The sequence below is a fragment of the Phoxinus phoxinus genome (assembly GCF_949152265.1).
Source record: "Phoxinus phoxinus genome assembly, chromosome: 13".
Lineage (NCBI taxonomy): Eukaryota > Metazoa > Chordata > Actinopteri > Cypriniformes > Leuciscidae > Phoxinus > Phoxinus phoxinus.
The window spans coordinates 20,585,110-20,610,256 of record NC_136888.1 but is presented as its reverse complement, the minus strand read 5'-3'; the positions used below and the strand labels follow the sequence as shown (position 1 = coordinate 20,610,256).

The 25,147-nt window shown below is 37.6% G+C and overlaps 1 protein-coding gene across 3 annotated transcripts in view; it reads right to left on the bottom strand.

Annotated features, from left to right (window-relative positions):
* The window catches only part of arhgef10 (Rho guanine nucleotide exchange factor (GEF) 10), a 55,580-nt gene that overhangs the window by 5,835 nt on the left and 24,598 nt on the right, over window positions 1-25,147 (bottom strand). For 2 of the 3 annotated variants that reach the window (XM_079632283.1, XM_079632284.1), the window contains exons 9-27: window positions 24,959-25,075; window positions 24,100-24,211; window positions 23,875-23,984; window positions 23,516-23,593; window positions 23,195-23,374; window positions 22,772-22,888; window positions 21,914-22,006; window positions 21,480-21,650; window positions 19,846-19,991; window positions 19,498-19,688; window positions 15,802-15,917; window positions 15,586-15,713; window positions 12,566-12,666; window positions 12,087-12,208; window positions 11,917-12,003; window positions 11,243-11,454; window positions 10,967-11,124; window positions 7,674-7,816; window positions 6,481-6,655 (exon numbers count right to left, since the gene is read on the bottom strand). In XM_079632283.1, the coding sequence (XP_079488409.1) occupies window positions 6,481-6,655; window positions 7,674-7,816; window positions 10,967-11,124; window positions 11,243-11,454; window positions 11,917-12,003; window positions 12,087-12,208; window positions 12,566-12,666; window positions 15,586-15,713; window positions 15,802-15,917; window positions 19,498-19,688; window positions 19,846-19,991; window positions 21,480-21,650; window positions 21,914-22,006; window positions 22,772-22,888; window positions 23,195-23,374; window positions 23,516-23,593; window positions 23,875-23,984; window positions 24,100-24,211; window positions 24,959-25,075 (2,557 nt within the window). The remainder of the gene's footprint in view (window positions 1-6,480; window positions 6,656-7,673; window positions 7,817-10,966; window positions 11,125-11,242; window positions 11,455-11,916; window positions 12,004-12,086; window positions 12,209-12,565; window positions 12,667-15,585; window positions 15,714-15,801; window positions 15,918-19,497; window positions 19,689-19,845; window positions 19,992-21,479; window positions 21,651-21,913; window positions 22,007-22,771; window positions 22,889-23,194; window positions 23,375-23,515; window positions 23,594-23,874; window positions 23,985-24,099; window positions 24,212-24,958; window positions 25,076-25,147) is intronic. The other variant, XM_079632285.1, reaches the window with a different exon arrangement.

Below are 25,147 nucleotides of genomic sequence, written 5' to 3'. Positions count from 1 at the left end.
ATTTATGTGATAATGAAAATCTCTTTGAACCCCAAGAGTCAATGCAGCTGTTTTTGTGGTGGCTGCTTTGTTTGTGCCATTACTGCACACATGAGTGAGTATTTAGGTCACAAGAGACAAAGCCATCGGAGACAAAGACCACTGTCTGTACCTTCACACACCGACACACACACACTGATATCAGTCTCATTAATTTTCACGGATGCCACAAAATGCATTTCAAGATTTTCACTTGATAGAGGATGACTGTTCTGCATCTCAGACTAAAGACGTATTAGGATGATAAATTGTACAAAGAGCTTTGGTACATCCCTAATATAATAGGCAAACAACAAATCTTTTACCAGTCGTACGGTTATATCCATTACCAGACGAAGGGATCATGACCACGTCTGCCAGCCATTTCAGCAAATGTTACATAAGATCGCATAATACAGCCAAGGCGACGGGTGACCGTCTCCATCTCTTCAAGGTCAGGACACAACACAAAGGAATTATGCAACAAAGCCCTCATCCTAAAATCTGCTCTTGCTTTACTGAACACAAATCGGAATAAAAAGGGTTTTAGGTTCCCTCTATCTGAGGTAACTGCTAGCCATGCAAAATGACTGTATTCAGCTGTACTGAAGTGAAACTACAGAAACATGATACAGCCAATTTCTCTCATTTTGTAATACACATGTGAGGGGGAAAATGCTTTACCTTATAAAATAGATGTTGAACAGCAAGGTATTTTTTAGTTTGAGTGTTGAGACTGAATGACTTAACTATAGTGTCAGTTTCACTCAGCAGCAAATAGATGTTTCTGTCTTTTTAGGCGATTCAAACTTCACCTCATTCCACCGATGAGCCACTAAACTGCCAACAGAATGATAGAAGATAACTTAAAATCCCAAGGAAAACCTCAGAAACAAGTAAAGACACAACACGGCACAGGAGACAAGCAGCAGTGCCTTTCATGAACGAAATCCTGCCCTGACAAATAAGCCCCAGAGCTTAAGAAATAGCCGGGCGTGAGCCGACACACTCAGCACAACCAAGCTGAAGGATTCTGGTGCTGGAATTTAAAAGACAATATCCTGTATTTTAGATACTCAAGTACCATTCAAAAAGGTCGCTTGAGTTTAGTCCGATTCTTCCATTCAAAACCCAGTCTTATGTATTAAATGATGCCATGTGTCATTATAGAGCAATCCTGATGCTTTGTGTATACCTTGGATAGTTTGTTTGTAGGCACTTCGAATAACATATATTTCTGCAGGGAATTAAACAGTAATCTGGCAGGTTCAGATCCGCCCAGGTGTTTAAGGCTGAAAGGCTCATTGCCTTTCAAAGCCAGCTGAGGTACCAACACAGCCCTTAACTGTTAGTCACCAAATCTAGGAAGTTTTCCTTGTAACAACAGTAGGCAAGGAAATATGGCAACAGATCACGAAAATCTGACCAATCAGATCGAAGGAAACTTCAGCAGGACTCATCTTGTCTAGAGTGTTGTTTTATACAGATACAATGATAAGAATCATGAAGTGTGAATTCACATTAATGATACTAAATGCTAAAAGAAATGGCTCCAATAACCTTTGTGGACTATTTTATTGAACTATTAAGTAGTTATATGAAAACGATGAAACTAAAATATTAAGGGTCCTAATTATCACTTAGATTAAATCTGAAATTAACATGTTAAAATACATGACTTTAATTACTTGCAAGTAGCAGTGGATCAGTTTCAGGGAACTACAGTTGCGGTCAGAGACACACCCCTTTTCTCTCACACAGGAAGTCCTTCTTGTGGCTGATGTCTCCATGTATACAGTTTCCTGCGTGGCAAACTGCTGCATGAGTTCATGGTGAGGAACTGCTGAACTCTACTCGACCCAACCACATTTTCCTTCAAACATTTGATCTTAGGGGGAAAAACCCTCCCAATCCAAACAAAACACTGTGAAAGAGCTGATAAAGCAGTTTCCTCTTCTAATGAAGGTCAGGATGAATATTATTAGCATGGACCGTTATAAACAAATCCTTGATGTATCAAATAGTGGATAAGAAAAACATTGTTCTACAGCTATACAGGAGCATGACATCAAAAAGAGGCATTTTGCAATGTTCCTAACTTCCTACTGAACATACGATAAGGAGTGTATTATTATATTATTATTAGTGCTATAATATCGATTAATCGCGATTAATTGCATCCAACATAAAAGTTTGTGTTTATATAATATATAACACACGGAGAGACACATTATATAAACAAAAACTTTTATGTTAGATGACAGCATATTCATTATTATTACTACTAAATATTAAACAAAATAAGAAATATGACTATTGTGTTCCCTTTTTAAGTTTTTAAGAAAAATAATATAATATTTTTATTTTACCGTACAATTGTACGTCTTAATTTCTTAATTTTTAAGCAATTATTGACAACGGCAAGTTTCCGCATTGTTTTGTATTGAAATGTATTAGAAGTTATTTTGAAAAACGTTCCCTTTTTTGGATGAACTCACAGCACTAAAGACATTAATGATTAAAGTTCAGTCAACTACCCTGGTGACAAACCCTGCAAATCAATTTGCATGTAAATAACAGACTGCTTTCAGAGAGCCTAAAGAGTTTGGCGTCATTTATTTAAATTCCCTAAAGTAACAGTTACGAATAATGATTCTATCAATTTCCAGGTCTAGAACATTATACAGACATTAGACATAAAGAGAGAACAAGATACAACATATATTCAGTGAGGAACCCCCAACACGCAGTCAAAGAGTGCCTGGACTCCCCATGTCACTATGGAGATTTAAATAAAGCTCCTTTATTCAGCTCTGGAGAATAAAGAAACAGCTCTCTTCTTAACAGAGCATGTGCACTGAGTGACTCAAACCCCATCTATACATTTAACACTTCGGATTCATTTACCAGATAAGCTGTCCTATTAAAACACACCTCTACATCTCACAATTCTAAATTTGATGATAGATAGATGATAAAGTCAGATGATGTTACAGTGCACATGTGCCAGAAATACCACTCCATTTCCATTTTCTACTATTGTGTTAAATAGATGAACCTGCCCACTAAATAGTACATGAAAATGATATAGGATGCAATATGGACCAAAACTAATGGCGTTTAATCAAACGTCTGACTATGCAAGACTAAGTTCTCTTTGACTGCATTTTACCAATCACTTAAGAGAAGACATTTCAACAGAGATTACGATTCAAACAGATTACAGCTTCAGTCCTAAACCCAGCTGGTGTTAAAGTGGCCACCATGCCTGCTGCCTGACTGACATGCGACTGACACTGGGGGTTGGTTATTTTGGGAATATTTGGTTGGGATTATTAAAGCCCGATGTGGACTTTTTAAATCACTGAGATTTGAACATTCAAACATAACAACACACACACATGCATACAAGCATTAAAGCTATTACAAAGCTAAAACCATGAAGACAGAGAAGAAGAAAAAAGCAATGCTGAGGTCATTCTTAGTGTACTGCTCTTTGAATGGCTTCCTGAACACGTTGGCTTGTGTTGAGCTACACAAACGGCCCATTCAGAACTACTAATGAAAATGAAACAAAACCAAATGCTGGAAGAGATCCAAACAACACAACGAGTAGAAATGTGAAATACAGCCACACTAAGGAGAGTCCACCTCTGATTTCCCCTAAAAAGTCTATCTGCAAATAAGGTGTAAAATCTACATGCTTTAAATTGTAGAACGGCAAAAAACACTTTTTATGCCATTCTTATTTTGCTCTAAGGGAAAACTAAATCAGACCAACATGACCTCATCGGAGTAAGAGAACGAACAAAATCTGGTTTTAAAATGTTATAGAAGAGGTTACACATTGCTCTGTGATTCTAGAGGAGATGCGGTAATTGACCTCCACATGAAAGAAAATCACATGAGAAAGAGACACACCCACTCATGATGTCATGTTATGATGTAAACACAGAGCTGTAAATCAGCAGAGACACCTGTAATCTGCCTCTGTCTGGGGACTACAAATGACAGGGAGCTGCCTCTGAGGGCTAATCTTTGAGAAGCATAGTGTAGAAGGCAATCATTTTAAACGGATATCATTTGAATTTGCAGTTGAGGAAACAAGACGTTAAGTGTAGGAAGGCCAACCAGTTGGAGTGGAAAAGGGAAATGACGTGCTGTACAAAAAGGTTGATGCAAAATCCAAAAATGGTGGTTTATTGTAAGGTGCTAAAATATTTACAGTGCATGAGAAGACAAAAATAAATAAAAACTGTACAAAAAAGAAAAGAAAACAGCAACAATGTGCTAATTTTGGCTAAACCAATTGGCCCAAGATCGCAACACTGCACAGTATGAGCTTCCTCTGAGTCCACAATCAGAACTGGTATCCTTTCAGACAGCAAGCCTATTTATAGGCTGAAGCCCCACCTATAGGGCATACCAACTACAGGTACAAACTAAAACATTTGTAACAATCAAATTAAATAATCTAAACACCCAACACAACACTTAAACCTTCCAAACAGCTAAAACAACAACCATTAACAGAGAAAGAGTTTAACAACAAATTAATTGGCAAAAACACCGGTTTCTAAATCCCCCCCTCTGACATCACACCAAAATGGCATCTTCCACAGGAAGTGATGTGGCGGTTGCTTTAAAAGACAGTTTAACCTGGATTATGGGTTTGGTTGTACAGAGTGTGAACCGGGAAGTTTAACTGCAATAAGGTTTGTGGGAAATATGTGGAAAAATAAAGGTAATTATCATATGAATTATTGTGTTTTCTGGCATTCTGTTATTATAGACAAATAATGACAAACTTTAAGAAAAACTATAAAGAGTTGAACTATAACAAAACACAGCAGTAACAAACCTTAGACTGAACAAAACAAAAACTCCATAACACCTTCCTGATGTGTACACAGATGTTGATGTTGCCGGCAATGCACAGTATCAGTGAAATGGATGTATGTAAGTCCAAGTTTATAAAGTCACCAGGTTAACCTGTGACATTAAGCATTGAATTATCACTTCTACTGGTCATCCCTAAAGGGATAGTTCACCCAAAAATGAAAATGATGCTTTAAAATGTTCATAATAGAAAACAATTTTAATAAATCCATATAGAGCTGCACGATTAATCGAAATTTACATGAAATCGCACTTAAACCAATTTGGCTTATCGCGATTATTTTTTATGCGCAGCTTGTCATTGATGTACGGCTCTGTAAACGCTGCTCCATCTGAAAGCACTGAGTTTGAGTCACTTATAACGCGCATTTGAAAAAGCAACACGCGTCAAACATCTTTCCAAACATGAGAAGCATTTATGAACCTCTTGTCCAACAAAAGACAACATTTAATAACATGCTTTTACTCCAAACTCACTTCATAACGACAGTTGAGCATCCTTCTGTGAGATGATGTGGCTTCTTACACAGAATAAGGCAGTCGTGTGTTTATTAATCAAAGCGTTTCCATCTTCTGTTTATTCAGCTACAGCGATAGGGCTTTCCTGGAATGATGCATTATTGTACTTCTGCGGCGGGGCATATTTGGCGTGTTTGCGTGAGAGCGCCCTCTGGTGTTCAGATGGAGCAGCATATACAACCAATCAGCTGCACTGACAAGCTGCGCATAAAATAAATCGCAGCCTTTGCCAAATCGCGTGCGGTTTTATTGTGATTAATCGTGCAGCTCTGTGAATCGAGTGCCTTAATCCAAGTCTTCTGAAGAGACACGATCATGATGTATGATGAAGGAATTTACGTTACGGCACTGCTGTCATTTATTAATATTTTGATGTGTGAGTTTTGGGTGAAAGACTTTCAAATGGAAAGACAGAAATCTCTCAGATTTCTTTAAAAATACTGTATCTTCATTTGTGTTCTGAAGATGAACTAAAGTCTTATGGGTTTGAAACGACATGAGGGTGAGTAAATGATGACAGAATTTTCATTTTTGGGTGAACTATCCATTTAAGACCTTGTGTAACCCCTCCTATTCTACTCGCACCGCGCAGGATTTAAACCGAGGTTTCCGGCAAGGGAGGCGGGCGCGCTAACAAGGACACTAAAGACCGCAGATTCTAGTGTCAGTCGCAAGTGCGCCTCTTGAGGCCAGAGAAGGGAGGTTTGCCTGCACAACCTTTACTAGCTGGCCTGTGTTACACTCACCCCCCTAAACCTCACTCCCATCCGGGTCACGGCACCTAAGTTACCCCTCCGATTCTACTCGCATTACACCAAGCAGGATTTGAACTGGTGTTTCCGGCATGGGAGGCGGATGCGCTGACAAGGACGCTAAAGACATCAGCCTCTAGCGTCAGTCGCTAGTGTGCCTCAAGGCCAGGGGAGTGAGGTTTACCCACAAAACTCTTACCAGCTGGCCTGTTACACTTTGAATATGTATAGGTGAATATTTACCGCACCATCTGTTATGGGTGAGTTTTTGTGTTGACATATCGTACTATACCTGGGAGTATGTTGTTGACGGCTGTGGTAATGTTGATGTCTTGCAGGTGGTCGAGAGTTTCAGTGTGGAAGAGTCGGAGAGTGGAGCCACTGCTGAAGGATATCCAGATCCCCACACCGGCCACCACCATATGGGAGACGATCATTCCCTCTTCTTGATGGGCTTCAAACTGACGCTGTCAACACACATACACACAGTTTTTATAAATAAATAAGCATCTAAACTCAAACATACTTTTATGCACTAGATTCTGGACTGGGCTGGAAAACACTGGTCTGACTTTGCTTGGCTTCATTTTTTGGAAAAGTCTGTCTGTGTAACCTACTCATCTGAGGAATGAGGTAACCAACAAGAAGGTCCAGAGAAGGAAAAGCTGATTCTGATGTGACCCACTTCAGGACGACATTTAGATTCTCATATACTAACTACAGCTTGACGTATTTGCTGGAGCAAACAAATAACAGGGAACTGCAATGGGAAATTTAACAGGGTTTGTGGAATGCAAATCCCACAAGCACATCAGACCCACAATATTATTAGACTGGAAAACTAGGAAACAATCTGGCTCATGCATTTCTGCACATAAAAATCTGTGCTTTTCATCTCATTAAAGATGATCTGAAATTTCACTTTCTATTTGCATCACGGATTCATATTTCTTTCCAGCACACCTCGCACATATTCGTCCCTCACTCTCTTCCATTTGAGCCAATCATTTGACAGTAAGCAGAGCTGTTGAAGGCTAATGAGCTTAGTGATGTTGGCTGGATAACAGGTCAGTGTGTCAGTATCTGGGTGTAGGACAAAGAAGACATGGCTTTAATATTCTGAGATCACAGCAGGCCTCTCTGTCCCCATGTACTGTGAGAGAGTGAATGAAGAAAGAAAGAGTTCTCTCTATCTTAAGATAAATTGCATAGCTCTTAGTAGCATCACAGCTTTAGGTCATAAAAATATAGACCCACACATATCTTTAAATATGCAAATAATAGCCTATTGCCATTCAGAACCTTTTTTTTTGACTATGTAAAATATGCCTAACAGAATGAAGTCCTATAGATATTTGGATTTTATAGTAAGTAAGTGATTCTGGTAGACCGTACCACTGTTTGCTGAACAAAAACTTGGTCGTTTCAGTAGGAATACTGATCAAAACAGGTGTGCAGAAATCTGTGTGTAAAGTGCTGTACTACCTCCATAGTGTGTGTCTGTGTGCTGATGATGAAGATCTGTCCTCCCGATGAGGCCCAGACGTGTTCACCCACCACCAGCAGGGCTTTAACCGGCAACACTCCCAACTTCAGCACACGGGCCCCTGACTCGACCCAGGAACCGTCTGTGAGGGCGAGAAAAGACATGAAGACAATCTGAATCTCAGATATTACTGGTTTAAATGCACAGAGAAGATAAGGGCTTGTGAACATTGAATGTGAGAAAGAAATCAGGTTAAAGGTTACAATGATGTTTGTCACACAAAGGGTAGGGCAGATACTACATCCTGTGCTCCTCACCCACACTGTGTGTGTGGGTTTCCTGCAGAAATATAAATGACCTCACAGCATTCAGAGAGCAGAATGGAGGCGTGTTGAGTGTTTGTTTAATTCACAAAGGCACGATTGAAAAGAGACCTGACAATCATTGAGGTGAAATAACTCACAACTCGCAGTGGAAATACTAGTACCACTTTTCCATCAAAATTGTGTTGGATCATCTTTTTTGGAGCTGGTACCTGTGAACCTCTATATTTTGAGACACATTCTGACATCCAAAGTAAGCGGATTCAGCAGCACATACTGCTTTTGATGCAATAGACTGAAGTGTAAATATACAATGGATAAAATAATGGCAATCAATAAACACAGGATATTTATAAGTTAAATAATTTGTATTAAAGACAGATGAGGGAAAAGTGGCTACAGTCGCTGTGCAATGTGACACTATCATTAAAATGTGTGTGGTTTGTTTTAACATTTTTAGAAGAAGAAAAAAAAAGATTCTCACAAAGCCTACAGTTATATGATCAAGAAGTAATACAGTAATATTAAATATGTTTGATAACATTTACACTGACCCATAATAATCTCCACAAATCACTGATAGCCAGCATCTGTTTCTTTCTGCCTGTATCATCCCACCCTCCAGCGTATTTGAGTGGATCTTTATTCAGCTTGTTTGCCTCAAGAGAGTTACATAACACCAGCGCCTACACAGCATTCCCGCTCTGTCTCTTGCTCTGATTCAAATACATTTGTGATGAGAAGTGATGTAAGAGGAAAAATAAGTGTTTTAATGAGGACATACATTTTACTGATCAAATGCCTAGTCATTCTGTATTCAGCTGAATTAGTCAAATGTAAACAAAGGCATAGTTTAATTCAAAACACAACCTTCATAATCTGATAATGCTACTGTCAGACAAAAATATAATTGTGTAAATGTATTTATCTGAAACTGTGCTGTATTTCCGAAATTACTCATCCTGTGAGTATTACATTATGGGAATGTTAAAGAGCACACTAAAAAGTATTTTTATATGCAGTATTTTTGTACAAATTAGCAGTTTTTATACATGCTGATTTGGTGTTCAAGAAACATTTCTTCTTATTATATATTATATGTTGAAAACAGTTGTACTGCTTAATATTTTTTGTGGAAACGATAATTTTTTTTAGGATTCTTTGATGAATAGAAAGTTCAAAGGAACAGCATTTATTTGAAATATAAATGTTTTGTAATGTAACATTATACATGTCTTTACTGTCACTTTTGATCAATTTACTGTAATGCGACTGCTAAATAAAAGTTAATTTATTTAAAAAAAGACAAACTTTGACATTATATACTGTATATACTGTAATAATACATGTGTTCCAACAGTGTTAACCTCATTTGTAACGGTTTTCACCGCAGTAAAAAATTAAATGATAAAAAAAGTATGATAAATAAGTTATGACAACATGTTTTTACATTGTTTTAACTCATCAAACTAAGTTAAGGAATTTTCAACTTTTTTATAAGTTATACAAGATTCAAGTCCTTTTTAAGTCAATTAAATTGAATTTAATTTAAGTTGAAATGACTAACATTTTTAAGTACAATCAACTTGGATGTTTAAGGCAGCAATCTTTTTTTTCTTTTCTTTTTTTACAATAGTGAATTATGAATAATGCAAATTACTCAATTTTAACTTTTAGTTTAATAGTGTTGTATAAAAGTTACATCACAATCAAATATAAATAAATATAAACTATATATATAAATAACACTGCTCAGTTATATGGCTAATCCTGAAACAACAGCATCATTAAAGGAACACTCCGACTTTTTGGGACTTTAGCCTATTCACCTTATCCCCCAGAGTTAGATAAGTCCATACATACCGTTTTCATCTCCGTGCGTTTTCATCTTTGACGCACCCACCGCTAGCCTAGCTTAGCACAAAGACTGGATGTAAATGGTTGCAGCTAGCATACTAATCCAAATAAGTGACAAAATAACGCAAACATTTTCCTATTTACATGTTGTGATTTGTATAGTCACAGAGTGTACAAAGAACAAACCGCATCACCTGAGACGCGCTCTGAACGAACTCTCTGCTCCTCACCACGGCGCGTCTCAGGTGCTGCGGTTATCACTCCACCCAAGTAGCAGTGCTTCGCCTTCAGAGAATATAGTTCCCAGTATTCGTTAAAATATTAGTTCCGGTTAAAATATGTCTGTGTCTCATGTGACTTTGTTTTTTTGTACACTCTGTGACTATACAAATCACAACATGTAAATAGGAAAATGTTTGCGTTATTTTGTCACTTATTTGGATTAGTATGCTAGCTGCAACCATTTACATCCAGTCTTAGTGCTAAGCTAGGCTAGCGGTGGGTGCGTCAAACAGACTTATAGCACGCACGGAGATGAAAAAGGTATGTATGGACTTATCTAACTCTGGGGGATAAGTTGAATAGGCTAAAGTCCCAAAAAGTCGGAGTGTTCCTTTAAAAAAAGTCTGTTAAATACAATTAATCCGAGTATTACACAGTAACCCAAAAATATTTATTAAATATCGGTGTCTCTGGCAGCAGAAAAATGGAGTGAGAGTGAAATGGAATATGAGCTTTCCAGCGAGAAAAACAGCTGTGGAAAGAATTAATAAGAGATGGGGTAAAATATTTTTAAACGTCTCGCTTTCCTTGAGAACTTTCCAGAGCACTCCCTGCTGACACCAACTTATATCAGCATGAATTCTGAAGGCCAGTTTATTATTTTCTGGGTTATTTAATGGCATAGCCATGCTGTTAACCAGCAAAACTTAGCTTTGGCTGGTTGATCAAGAAAGCCTTGCTGGTTAGTCAAGAAGCACACCAGCAGCAACCCGTACTGTTTTTTTTTACTTTTTCCTAATACAAAAAAAAAAAGCATTCAACCAAATTTTCAACATTCATACCCCTTATCAAGATTCATACAGCAATCACAGCAGAAAGAAACTCCTTACCATCTGCCCTGGAGTAGACGACCAGTGAACCACTGACCAGGCCTGCATACAGACACCCACTCTTGTACACTAGACACGTGATGCTGGACTTATCAGGGGAGAAGAAGTGCTGCAGACGAACCTTCTTAGCGCGTTGGCTGCTCTTATACACAGATATACTAAAAAGAAAACATAATTTTATCAGGTTTATAGACTGAGCATCACAAGAAAATGGAGGGCATCACACCTCCTCTTCATCTATATGGTGTTTGTGGAAGTTTTGGGTGATGTACACACCTGCCTTCCTCCATGCCCAAGCACACAGTCGGTGTGTCATTGGCTTTCCGATCCTCAGGCTTCCCCTCTCTGTTTTCCACGGGCTCATCCAGAGGCACAAACGTCATGCAGAGAATACGCGACTCCACATTAAAACACTCTGTCACTTTAGGATTTGAGTTCTGCAATGCCACAATGGAGACCTGACCCATGTGATTGGTGCAGCTGGCCACCTGAAAAGAAAGAGAAGTTGATTTCAGAATCTACACACCAGTAAAAACTATTCATTGTCCTGCAGAACTGCTATACAAAACTGATATGAGTACTAAAGTCTGAGGCTTTTTCCAGAGGCGAAATAAAAAAAAATTCTCAGATTGATGGGACACTTAAAGGAGTGCAGCTCATCACTGTAGGCTCTCACGCGTCTTAGAAAAGGGAATGTTTTACGACCTTCTATACAGAAAATACAGCATAAAGCCTTTAATGCAACCTTGCACTCTCACTGCCCACACAGAACAGTGTTTAATTATGATTTTAGACTTCAAAACTTCTTTAAAAATTATTTAAAAAAATGTTCAGGTCAAGTACAATTTGGAAACAATCATACACACACACCAGACTGTAAGGATTTGCTCCATAGTGGACTTATTATACAATAATTTGATGTTTAGACTGTAAATTGTCTCTCGACTCACCCACACACATCCATGACCCATAACCGGCAGATCCGCAGTGCTGTCAGTGTTCACGTGAGGCTCTGGGTTGTGAACTGCACACTCCACCTAACACAAATACACACTGGTTTCATTTAAACCATTTTTGTTATTATAAGGAATAATGATAATCTAGACGTTGTGTATGTCACCTTGAACTCCTGTAGTTTGGACATGACCACAGCCATCTGTCTGAGTAAGAGAGGATGGTTCTGCTTCCTCGTTTGATTACCATCATCTTCAGCACAAAACCAGCCTTGGATGTTGTCTTCCTCTGTACAAAAACATTACATTAGTGAAGCATTCTTCAGATTCTACAAATCAATGATATTCCCATATGTGTCCTCCAGTTGCCAGTATTATAATCCATTTGTCTGCACTGAACTTTCAGTTCTGGCTCGGCCGAGCGATGATTCACACGCTGAACAATATGAATCCAGATGGCAAAATTTTTACAATATTTTACGGACATGTTTATTTAGAAAATATGTTGGGAACATCATATTAAGGTATGTTTAAATGTATTTTCAGACGTTTTTGAAGCAGTTTTTAAGGCTTTTAAGCCCTAAATCTCTAATTATAAAAGAGTAAAAGACAAAGACAGGATACTGAGACAGGAAATGACACGTACGTAGAGCCAATTTAGCCATCTGCAGATTACTGATCCAAGCTTGCTTGATGGATGGACTGAAAGTGTTAAAGACCGCAGTGAAGAACGTGGGTCTACCGTACCTGAAAAATGAAAAATCACAAACAAAGTTACGATTTTACCTCAGGAAAAGCTTTTTACAATAGAAACAATACATGTTTGTCTAGATTCACAGGACATGTATTGGGCGGTATACAAATCTCCTGGGTAGTCTAAATATCTCAGCATGGATTCAGCTGGTCAGACAGCTGGAGAAACAGACATGGTCCCTTCCGGTTTATAAGGTAACTGCAGGATATGATTTAACAATTGGCCAGTTTCAATACTAAAGCAACACGACACAGAATTGATAACTTTTCCATATTTCTAAATTGGCAATGAATTTATATTTCTATGACTTTCGAAGACTCTTTTTAACTGTCTACACAACTTCATAGTGTAGATATAAATAATAGATAACGACCAGAAGCATAAGAGTGAGGTCATGTAATCCAGACCACTCCCACCACAAACTCCAAAAAAAGTCAACTGCATACATTTTCCAGCAGTCACAGTGGTGAGAGAGATTTATGTTATCAGAGAGATTAGTTTGACAGCTGGGAGTCTAAAGATACTCCTATAATCCAGACACTAAAATCCAAGCATACAGTCACAAATAATCGGTGTGTGCGTATGTTTGTGACAACTGCACACTCCAAAGCCTCTGATCCACAGGAGGAGGATAATAACAGCACAAGATTTCTTTGGGGTCTGATTAGGGATTTGAGGTCATTCTTAAACCACTGAGTCACATAAACACAGAGACATGGAAGTTTGATCATTTAAAAGCCTGAGTTTTAAAAAGTGAATTAAGCCTAAATAAATCTGTTTTGGCATATTTGTGCACCCTAATTAAAGGATAATTCCGGTATTTAACACCTTGAGTCTATATTGTAGTTTGTTTTGGATGAACAAGAGTGGTGGACAACATTTTTTTGACAATGGTTCCTCTCTCGAGTTTTTGACTATAAAAGAATTGGCCATGGACCCATTTAACATTGGAGTCAATGGGCATGTCCGAAAATGTCATTAAAACAGCCAATAATGTTCGTTTACAAAACTGTTAAACTCACCGAGTGGTTAGTGGTGTTCGTTGATGATTATAAACAATATATCGTCGCAATATATGATTCCAATCCGTTTATTTTGCTATAGTGGAACTATTTTTTCAGACACTTCACAACCGTGTAACTTCCGCTCAATATTTGAATCGGAAGCGTTAGCACACTCCCGACCACTTGATGGCGATAACCGATGTTTATGTCTCGCGGGACACTCACGGTCACAGTCGAGTTCAACTTCATATTGCACTGGTCAGTGGTCACGTCTTTCAATATTTTCAAGGTTTTGTTTGTTTATTTCGCTTACTCTCCCGGAGCACAGTTGCTCTGCTCGCTAGCCTTATGAGAAACGGAAGCGAGCAAAAAGACTACATCGACCAAATGTAAACAGCCCCCTTTCCGTTTCCGGTAGCGCATTTATATTAACGAGCACTCAGTCCTTCAACAGAATTCAATGGGATTTTACAAAATGACGAATAAAACACGACAGAAACTGTATTTCGCAACACTTTTTGTTTCTGGAACATCAACTAACATCACTAATCACTCGGTGAGTTGCACAGTTTTATAAAACTAATGTTAAAGGTTGTTTTAATGACATTTTTGGACATGCCCATTGACTCCAATGTTAAATGGGTCCATGGCCAATTCTTTTATAGTCAAAAACTCGAGAGAGGAACCATTGTCAAAAAAATGTTGTCCACCACTCTTGTTCATCCAAAACAAACTACAATATAGACTCAAGGTGTTAAATACCGGAATTATCCTTTAATTATAATAATAAAAATGGCCCGTATAATTAACATATGCACATGATAATGCAACCTAATTAATAATAATAATAAAAATGGCCCCTAAAATTAACATATGCACATGATAATGCACACTATTAAAAACATTAATACTTTAATTTTTGTCTTGTATGCATAAATTCAGCAATGCAGAAACCAATAGATCCCAATAAACACTAAATACATTAAAACTTAATATTCAGCAATATTACTGATTTTACACTATTGAATGAGTCACACTAACTGAACTGAGCTGGATGATGACATCACTGTTTCTGCAGAGCTGCTTTATAGCTGAATTGAACTCATTTCATAATTGATGTACTTTACACAGTTATTGACGGAAATGAATCAACCCTGAACAGCAACTGAATAATGACTGTTTACTATTGTCTTTTTAGAGCTGCTTTACAGCATAATTGAATTCTGTTTGCATCATTGAATCATTATTTTCCTGTTTATCACTGTAAAGCTGGTTTGAAACAATCTAAATATAAAGCGCTAAATAACTCAAAGCACTTCACATATGGAAGGGGGAATCTCCTTAACACCACCAATGTGCAGCATCCAGCTGGATGAAGCGACGGCAGCCATACTGCGCAAGAACACCCACCACACACTAGCTAATTGGTGGAGACCGTGATGAAGCCAATCAGTATATGGGGATGATTAGGAGCGGAGGCCATGATGATAGACAGAGGCCAATGGGCAAATTTGGCAGGATTCCAGGGTTAAACCCCTCCTTTTCAAAGGACATCCTGGGATTTATAATGACCACAGAGAGTCAGGACCTCGGTTTAATGTCTCATCCAAAGAACGGTGCTTTTTGACCGTATAGTGTCCCCACCACTATACTGGGGCATTAGGACCCAGCAAAATTCAGCTTTGCCATCACAAGAAACAAATTACATTTTTAAAATATATTAAAATAAAAAACAATCATTTAAAATTTGTAATAACATTTTACATCATTACGGTTTTGACTGTATTTTTAATCAAGTAAATGCAGCCTTGGTGAATATGAGAGACTTCTTTCATGAACGTTAAAAAAAAATTGTATCAACCCCAAACTTTTGGATGGTAGCTGAGGTCAAGCTGAGGTCACACATACTTGTCTTGCTTCCCTGGTAACTGTAGTTGTATCCTACAGCGATCAGCTGCACGAATCTCCTCCTCTTTCTTTAAAATGAGTCGCTGGAGACCTGAAACCCAATCCTGAGCAACTGTCCCATTGACATTCTGGAGAGAGAGAGTGTGTTAAATTGACTTAAGTGACAAGAACTGCGTGCATCCTGGTTTCAGCAAAACAGTGAAATGAACACCTCACCTGATAGTTCCCCTTCAGACTGCTGATCATGGTAGAGATCTGGTTCACCAAACCCAGGTCATGGATCAGGTTCTGTAGGTCCTGGTACAGCTGCCCTGGACCCATATACAATTTATCTGCAAAAGTCAAAGTAGTATTGATCATCGAATCATAGCGAATCATTAAACACTTGTTCAAATTAGAGTCATAAAGACTGTCCTGTGTGGGTCTGACTATCTCCCAAATTTTGTCCCATACAATAGACTGCTATGTGCTGCTCTGCTCTTTCAAGTTAAAGAGATAGAGAGATGGAGAGAGTGAGAGAGAGAGAGAGACAGAAATGTTGAGTAGAGAGTGAGGGGAACAGTTAAGTTATCAGTTAACAATTTTCTTTTAGGTTAAGCTGAAGTAAAATGGGAGTCTCACATATACACAAATTTTCTTAAGTAAATTAAAAACATTTGTAAGCATTTTAAAGTAACTGAAGTGACATGTTCGCTAATAAATATATCAAAATAATGTTGCCATTAGACAGTGTTCTATGAAGAGCAGAGTCCAATAATGTCTCAGTACTGTACATCAGTTTTGTTTGAGAGTTTCACTAAAGAAACATGAGACATGAGACTCAGGAGGCAGGGGCAGCCATAGACTGTGTCAATATAAGAACACACACAGTCTGTATTTGGCTGCGTTTGTGTGTTTACTTTTGTTCAGAAGTGTCAGGCTCTGCAAGTATACAACATTTATCTCTTGAAGAGGTGCTTAAAGATGTGAGGGCAAAAGGATGTTTTATTCTCCCTAAGGTCAAAGTTTTCTAAAAGAGGACAAAACTAACTCCTTGTGCTTTAAACCATAAACTAAAACCAAACCTTTCTGAAAATGTATTTCAGTCATTTAAATAAAACTGAAATAAATAAATATAAAGACGAAAAACTTAAACTTAAAAAAATGACTAAAACTAATACATAATAAAAAATTATTAATGCTATATAGAAATATAAGAACATAAGATTACTCAAACTTAAACTAAAATCAAAATGAAAACTGAAAATATAAAAATAAAAAGCTAATTCAATATTAATAAACACTATAATAGTACATCAATAATTCCAAAATAACATTGACAAAGACTATGGCGGTACTTCAGCACTTAATTCAGTCTTACATACTAATAAACTTAACTGAAAAACTAGATAGAACATTTAAACATTCTCAATTTGAATAAAGTTTCTGCTAAATGAATGCATGTAAAATGGTGCTCTGGAACGTCTCTGAAACCTTTTCAAAGTTTCCAACAGTGACATCACTCTTGGTAGCTTTATTCTCCATGGTTAATTAGAATAGGAAAAGTACAACGAGAGAGAATAAAGAAAGAAAGGGGCTGGGAATGCAAGAGCTCTTGATTCAGTGCTCTAGTTTGAATCAGAGCAGCTCCTGCACACAGAATGTGATTTCAGTAACCATAGAGACAACACCCGTCTTTTTCGACCACGCTGAAAAGTGATTTTTCTATCTTCCAACATTAGAGGAACGGCAGAGAGAGTTGGGTGCGTTTCATCTGTCTAAAACTGTAAAAGTTAAACTAGCATTCAGATGAGAATTACAGAACTGAATTACTTCTACAGTGCGGGTTTTTACATAATGTCTTGTAAAATCCCACCGGAGTCCCTTCTTTTGTCACCTCAGCTGTGCTGAATAGAGCAGACGCAGTGAAACAGGAAAAACAGTCTTTCCTCTTTTGTTCAGCTTCATGAGTCAGTGTGACCTGTTCTCTTCAAACCACAAAAACAGAGCAGACTGCCTGCGAGGAGAGAAAAGACGACCTCAACGGCAGATGATTTTAAAAAGAATTGTGTCATTAGGGGTCAAGCACTGAAGGGGCGTTTTATTATTATTCTGCGTTTTCTGCATTGGAGTCTATAACAGCTGCTAGAACTGTAGAATCCCCCCAAAAATACAGCTCTGTAAATCAGGACAACATTATGAATATTCATCATTCATTGCATTAAAACCCATATTTACAGATGCGCTGGAACAGCAGGAGGGGAGACAGCAGCCATTTTTAAAACAACTCTCTGTCTGAAATCCCTGAGGAAACAGGCAATTTACTAAAACAGACGACTTTTAGCTGACTAGCACAGCACTAGTGCTAGGCGAACACTTCAAAGAATCCTGTTTTGCTAGGTATAATGAGGAGAAATGTGGTGTATAACACCCCTTCTTTAAGCAAAAAAGCTTTTGAGTTCTCTCTATTACGTTTTCTTCTCCATATCCCCATCTCTCTCTCGCTCTCTCCCTCTAGTTATCTTGGTCTTTCCCATTCTCCTGACATATTTCCATCAATAATTCATTTTTAAGATCTTGCATTAAAAGCCAGACTTCAATCACGATTTTGTCAGACGTGACACTGTCTGGAAAGCACAGTAAACAGTGTCTAACACCAATGTTTTCAGTGTCATTTTTTCCATGGAAACTTTATCTGGATGTGTCAGAAATCTGACCGTGTATTTTTCTGAATAATTGTGAGTGTTTTAAATGTCACATCACTGCTCATGCACGTTTAAAAATAACACAAGTGTATTGTTGCTTAAGTGTGGTGCAGAATGGATATCTCTCTGAGCACTTCCTCCTATTGCTTCAATCACTTGGCTAAGTTAAGTTGTTTGATTATTTTTGAATCAAGCAGACATTTATATCCAAAACAAATTCCAGCACACAAAAGCGACAGTGATATTTCATCTGGAAAGCCTCATTTAAGAACACAGTCGGTGGTCTTGGTAGTGATCTCTGTAGTAGATGGACCATGAGCTCTGTAGTTTATGGCCCACCCTTACTGAACAAAAATATATGGGAATATACTGCAAAATATAATGCGATATATTACATAATACATTTCCATATATGGGAAAACAGTGCTTATATTTCTATCAATATATGCATTGACCATGTATGGCTGTATAATAATGAATAGAAAATACAAAAATAGCATTACATGTAATATTCACATAGTTTTATCCTTTATTGTGTACATATATTGCACATACATGTTCCCATATAAATGTGAATGTATGTTCACACATATATATACACACACATTCAAGGAATGAGTTACAATAGATTTCTAGTTCCCAGCATGCTTTGCTTCTGACTGTTAAAGGAGAGCAAATGTTAAAATTAAGTGTTATTTCATGCGTTTTGCTCAATATTAATATAAGGGGGGAATCTGTCAGTGTTTAATGCTCTATTAATTTAATTAAAAATGTTTTCTGGTATGTCTGAGTTTTTGGGGTTACCATTGCCCTGAAGAGTAGAACCTGTGATCGGCCAAAGACCATTTCAACTATAATTACTAATATATTTGTATAGTAATGATTGTGCACTCCTCAGCACAGGGATAGTCGCTTGGGTTAAATACTTTAGTACATGCAGGTGAGCTTGTGCTTTTGACAACTAGTTTGAAAATATGTAGATAATGTAGATAAAATGTAGATTTTAATGTAGGTATTTAAAATGTAAAATAATATGTAAAATCTAGATAATTAAAAAATATTGTACATTATATATTTCTCTATATATTTGTGATTGTGTAATACCTCCAGTAATACCTGAAAATAACTCTTTGCACCCAGATTCAGACAGATTTTTAGTTAACTACGAAAATCTGGTGCAGAGTAGATGTTTTTGAATAAAAAAAAATTGTGTGTATAAAGAACTTACTAGGTTTAGCATTGATGACGACTTTATCTCCTGAGTGCAAGGGGGGAAATCTGGAGTCGCCCATCTCTTCGCTGGAGCCAAACTCCACGACCTCCACAAAACTCAAAGGCACACTCCACTTGAGCAGGAAGCGCTGTCCTGAGGGAACACCTTCACCTCCAGCTCCCACACTCACACCATCCTGAGAGGGGCTGGAGGAGAGAAACACTGGTTTACTCAGATGGAGGAGGGATTTGTGTGGAGGAAGAAGGTTTAACTCTAAATATCCAGGATTAGATGTTTTCTGAGTGATGCTGTGCTAAACAGTTTAGACTGACAGTTATTGCAGATAATGTGTAATGGTCATACCGCTGGTTGGGGGTGGCACACATGAGAACATCATTCAGAAGAAAGACCCGCCGTTCTTTAGTCTTAATGATCTCCCCACGATCATTATAAACCGTTTCCACCACGTCATCAGAACAAATCAGATAACGACTGCCGCTGCTTAGCAGCTGAGAGAGAGAGAGAGAGAGAGAGAGAGAGAGAGAGAGAGAAAGATGAATGGAGAGAGAAGTAGAAACAGCAATAAAAGGGTTGAGCTGGGGATAAAATATTTAAGGGTCCTACTTTGTCACATTCACTCATCAGTTGACTCTGACCACACACATATTTGTCCAATATAGACAGCAGGATGATTTGAGTGGAATAAAATGGACAGTAAAATATGCTAAATATACGCCTACTTATTATTTAATTATGAATTATTCATAATGTTATATTATTAGCTAAAAGAGGCCACAGAAATGTTTTAATCTGTTTGCATCAGAACCTTTCTATTTTTTTCTACTTTCAATTTTTAAAAATTCATGCTTAGCAAAAATATTTCTATTTGAGTGATTATTAGAAAATAATGATACATCAATACAGATTCAGAGGTGTCAGAATTTAACTAAGAAGCAGGCTTGTAAATAAATTTTAAAACAATAAATTGTTTTAGGCTTACATTTCTTCAAATGGCTTATTGAAGCTAAAATTATTCTGCGAAGAGAGATACTGTACATGTTTTCAGTATTATTGTTTGATTAATATTCCCGTTTACCAATTTTTGAAACAATATTTTTGAGAGAGGTATTTTATGGCTGCATTTATTTGATCAAAATTACAGCAAAACAGCAATATTGTGAAATATATAAAAATAATATTTTTAAATAAGTAATTTAATCATACCATGGCAAAGCTGACTTTTCAGCAGCCGTTACTCTAGTCTTCAGTGTCACATGATCCTTCAGAAATCAGTTGTGCTGCTTCATATTTTTGCTGAAACCCTGATAATATTTTAGGATTCTTTGATGAATAGAAATTAAAAAATTAAACCAACCTTTTCTAACATTATAAATGTTCAATGCACTCTGAATAAAAGTATACATTTCTTTTTTTTTAAAAAAAGCTAACCTCTAACTGTTGAACTGTATGTTATCTAAAATAGTCTGGTATATGGCATATCTTTTTGTTTTACTCCAGTCAGTGTTGGTTCTTGAAGCTGCTGGTTAATAGTTGATTTAAGCCTTTATTAGCTTAGGGGGCATGTGTCATGTATGTGCTCATGTATGTTTAACAAAAATCATTGGATGCCATTTTGTCTATCTAAAATCCAAAATGCGTTTCATACCTTATGTTAGATGGAAATTAAACTTACTCTAAGTATATTTAGAAAATAAAAAACACCTATCCATCCACAAGAAGAGCAAGCCGTCAAAGAGTGCAAAGTTAAGCAAAATTTAAGCCCCAGATGGTGTGGACTGTTCAAGCTGGTTCTGTTTACAGTATTGGCTCAGTACTGACTTCATATCAGTGACAGCAGGGCTCAGACACACTCTAGGTTTAACTGCACTGTGTGAAACTCCCAAATGTCAAATGACATATTTGACTAAGCACCCACACGTTCATACAACGGGTTTGAGGTGTGCAACTGCGATCAGTCAGCAGAGGGGCTGCAGTACCTTGTTGAGGTAATGTTCATTCATAGCCTTAGCAATGTGTCTGATCTCACAGCGCTGGTCGGCCTCTCTTTTCCTCTCGTTTAATTTTTCGGCAAGCGTTTCCAGTTCAGTGAGAGCCATCTGAAGCGGAAGACGATCGGGATGGCCCACTGGTGTGTTTTTCAACATGTCCTACAAAGAGACGCAGAAGATGTTATAGTAGCCTTTGAAAATTATAACAAAAGAAAAATGGAGTGATTGAAAACATAATCGTCAATGAAAGTTTTGCCTTTTAAGCGAGTTCATGAACTACATGAAAGTGACTCTTGATGTGATGTGGATGAGAAAGAAAGAGGCGCCCTCTTCAGGAGATATTTTTTTGCAATGAGTGTACTGGAGCACATATATTTTCTTAATATTAACAGTACTGAAAGAGCGTGTGAGGTAAGACGCACTTGCAGCAGCAGTATAAACTGAGGGAACCGTTGAATAGGCTTCATCATCAGTCCATAGAGGGTCAGATGGTCTTTGTTAGTCTCCTGACGGTGCTGTGAACATAACACAAACAGCATGAATAATCTTGGAGCTTCTTCTGCTTACCAAAGCTGTACGTAATTGATCAAAAATACAGTAAAAACTGAAATATTGTGAATTATTATTATTCAGAATAACTGATTTTCTATTTGAATATATTTAAAAATGTAATTTATTCCTTTGATGCAAAGCTGAATTTTCAGCATCATTACTCCAGTCTTCAGTGTCACATGATCCTTCAGAAATCATTCTAATATATATGGTGATTTGTTGCTGAAGTAACATTTCTTATTATTATCAATTGTGAAAACAGTTGTGCGGCTTAATATATTTGTGGGAAACGTGAAGCATTTTTTCAGGATTCTTTGATGAATTAAAAGTTATATATAAAAAAAATTGTAACAATGTAAATGCCTTTACTATCACTTTTGATAGTATCATCCTTGCCAAATGTTTACTTTTTGATCACATTGATTATTGTTTAAAGGAACAATATTCATTTACACTGAGTAGTTGTTATTTTTGCAATCCAGTCAAACACTGCCGGCACCCACTTTTGATGAGCATTTGACCTGAATGTGGAAATTCACCATTGAGATCATCATTATATTTTGGCCGATATTGGATATTTATTTTAATTCTGCCTGTTTTAGGATTTAGATCATCTAAATAAGGTTTAAGACTTATTATTGTGAATTACATAACAGAAAAGTACAAAACTGTTTGCCATGTAATTACTGCACCACAGGAACATTCTGGACTCTTTTGGGATGTCTAACCTTGAGGAAGTCGAGGAAACAGGGCTTAGATGCACACGCCTTCCGCACCACTCCCATCGCCAAGCTGAAGTTATTCACATACTCACTGTACGCGTCCAACACCATAGACTTAGAAAACTGCAGAAGAGACAGAGGTGACGGCACAAACATAAGAGTGAAAACCATGATACTTTTTAATGTGATAATTTCCACAACAGATGGTTAAAGGTGGAGAAGGTTTGTACATGTAAAAAAAAACATAAAAGTTTGGGATTTAAGATTTTAGAGGCATGATGTTCATGCAGCTGTTTTCTCTTAGAAATAGACATTAAAACTCTTAAACTTCAAAAAATAAAATAAAAGTAACTGAATCTTCGAGATGATCAGTGCTGTGTATGTCCTCCCACAAACAAATAAATTAATTCATAAAATCAGATATCTCACCGACGCTACAAACACATCTCCGATCATCTCCAGCTCGTCCCAGTCAGACACACGACTGGCCAGCGCCATCTGGAACAGGGCATGGCACTGCAAGATCTCCCGAATCCGATAAAACACCACCTTAAGCTTGCGGTCGCTCAGTAACCGAGGCTCAATCTCTGCCAGTGGTTTCTCATATTGCTGTTATGTGCAAAAAAAAAAAAAAAGTACATTATTGGATGATGAATATGTGCAGACAGTCAAATGACAAAAGGTTATTTAAAAACAAATTCTCCACTGTAATGTAAAGCAGCACAGGTAAAACAGACAAAAATAGTAAACCTCTAAAATTCTCTTCAGAGCTTCCAGATAGTTCTTCTCACTCTCTAGAATCATCTCCAGAATGCATCTCCTCATCACCTGTTCATGCACACACAAAAACAATGTACAAGGGCACTTCAGTCACACTCATTTCTTAACATTTCAAGAAACATTTCTTATTATTATTATCAATGTTGAAAACAGTTGTGCTGCTTAATATTTGAAATCTGAAAAAATACAAAGATTGGCATTTATTTGAAACAGTAAAGACTTTTACATTATTATGAAAGATTTCTGTCACTTTTGATCAATTGAACGCATCCTTGTTGAATAAAAGTATTAATAGTACATAAAATCGGTTAAAAGTTAGTAAAAAGTACCTGGTGTTGAGAAAGCCCATCAGGTGCAGGTCTCAGCACTGGGTCAACATTAAAACACTCCACCTCGATGAACAGATCTGACTCTTCATCAAAACAGCTGGGTTTCTTCTCTGAGGAAAGAATGGTGGATTCAGACAAATAAATTAAACAGAAGAGGCATATTACCCCACGTGACAATCCTCTGTGAATTCATTACGTCGGAGGTTGTACCATTTGTGCTCTTACCATAACAGAGAGATCTGGTGCGGATGAAAGATCGTCCCTTTCTCACCGCGGCTTTGGTTTTTTGCAGACCATCTTTAGTTCCATCTTTAGCTGCTTTTACAAGCCGCTGCATCTGTAGCACATGCAACATCATTTAGGAGTGAGCTCACAAAATCTGTGCAGAAAAAAAGTACACAGTGTACTGTTTATTGAATAAGATGGAGGTTTTGTGCAGGAAACCCGGACGCAAAAGCGGAGCAACTCTTTAGTGAATTCACCCCTAAGATTTCACATCAATTTGATAGGAATTACCAAGATGAACCCATCACCATGGAGAAGAACGATCCAACTTGAACATAGGATTTCAAAAAACATGCATCCTAACTAAATTATGTTGTGAATGAACACACAATGAAAAGACCGACACAGACACACCACATGGGTAAAATGAGAGATGAGGGAACATGAAGTCTGATGGATAAATAAGAGAAACAACAACTGCAACTGCAGCTCCGCAACAGCAAATCTGTGCATGCAGAACTCAACAGATTTTTCGGATTCAAAGTCCCTTTATTCAACCATTTAATCAATGTTGTGCCCTGCTGTGGCAGTCACTAAGGGGGAAACAAATCATATAACAACAATTTTAAACACAGAATGACATGCGAAGCCACACATGAAGTGAGGATGAAGGAGGTCAAAATGTGTACAACATTCAGTCTCCACAGATGACAAAAGCTTTATCTATGGAGATGCAAACAGATGTTTAGTGGGGATGACGGAGGTCAGAAGAAGCCCACCACCAGCACTAGCACAGAGAAGAAAGAGCACCTCTAGAGACGTCACGCTGACATACACGTACACGCTCTCGTTCTTTTACCTTCTGCTCGTGTTTGTGTTTGAGCTGCTGTAGCTCTACTGTTCCCACTGTGTTTGCCATGAGATCTCGCATCTTTCTCTCATAGTGCTCTTTCAAACGCGTCAGATCTTCAGACAGCTGAACAGGGGGCAGAGAACGAGTTACTGCATAACTCCATCATTCCCTTGTTTTATTTTGAAACTCACTCCG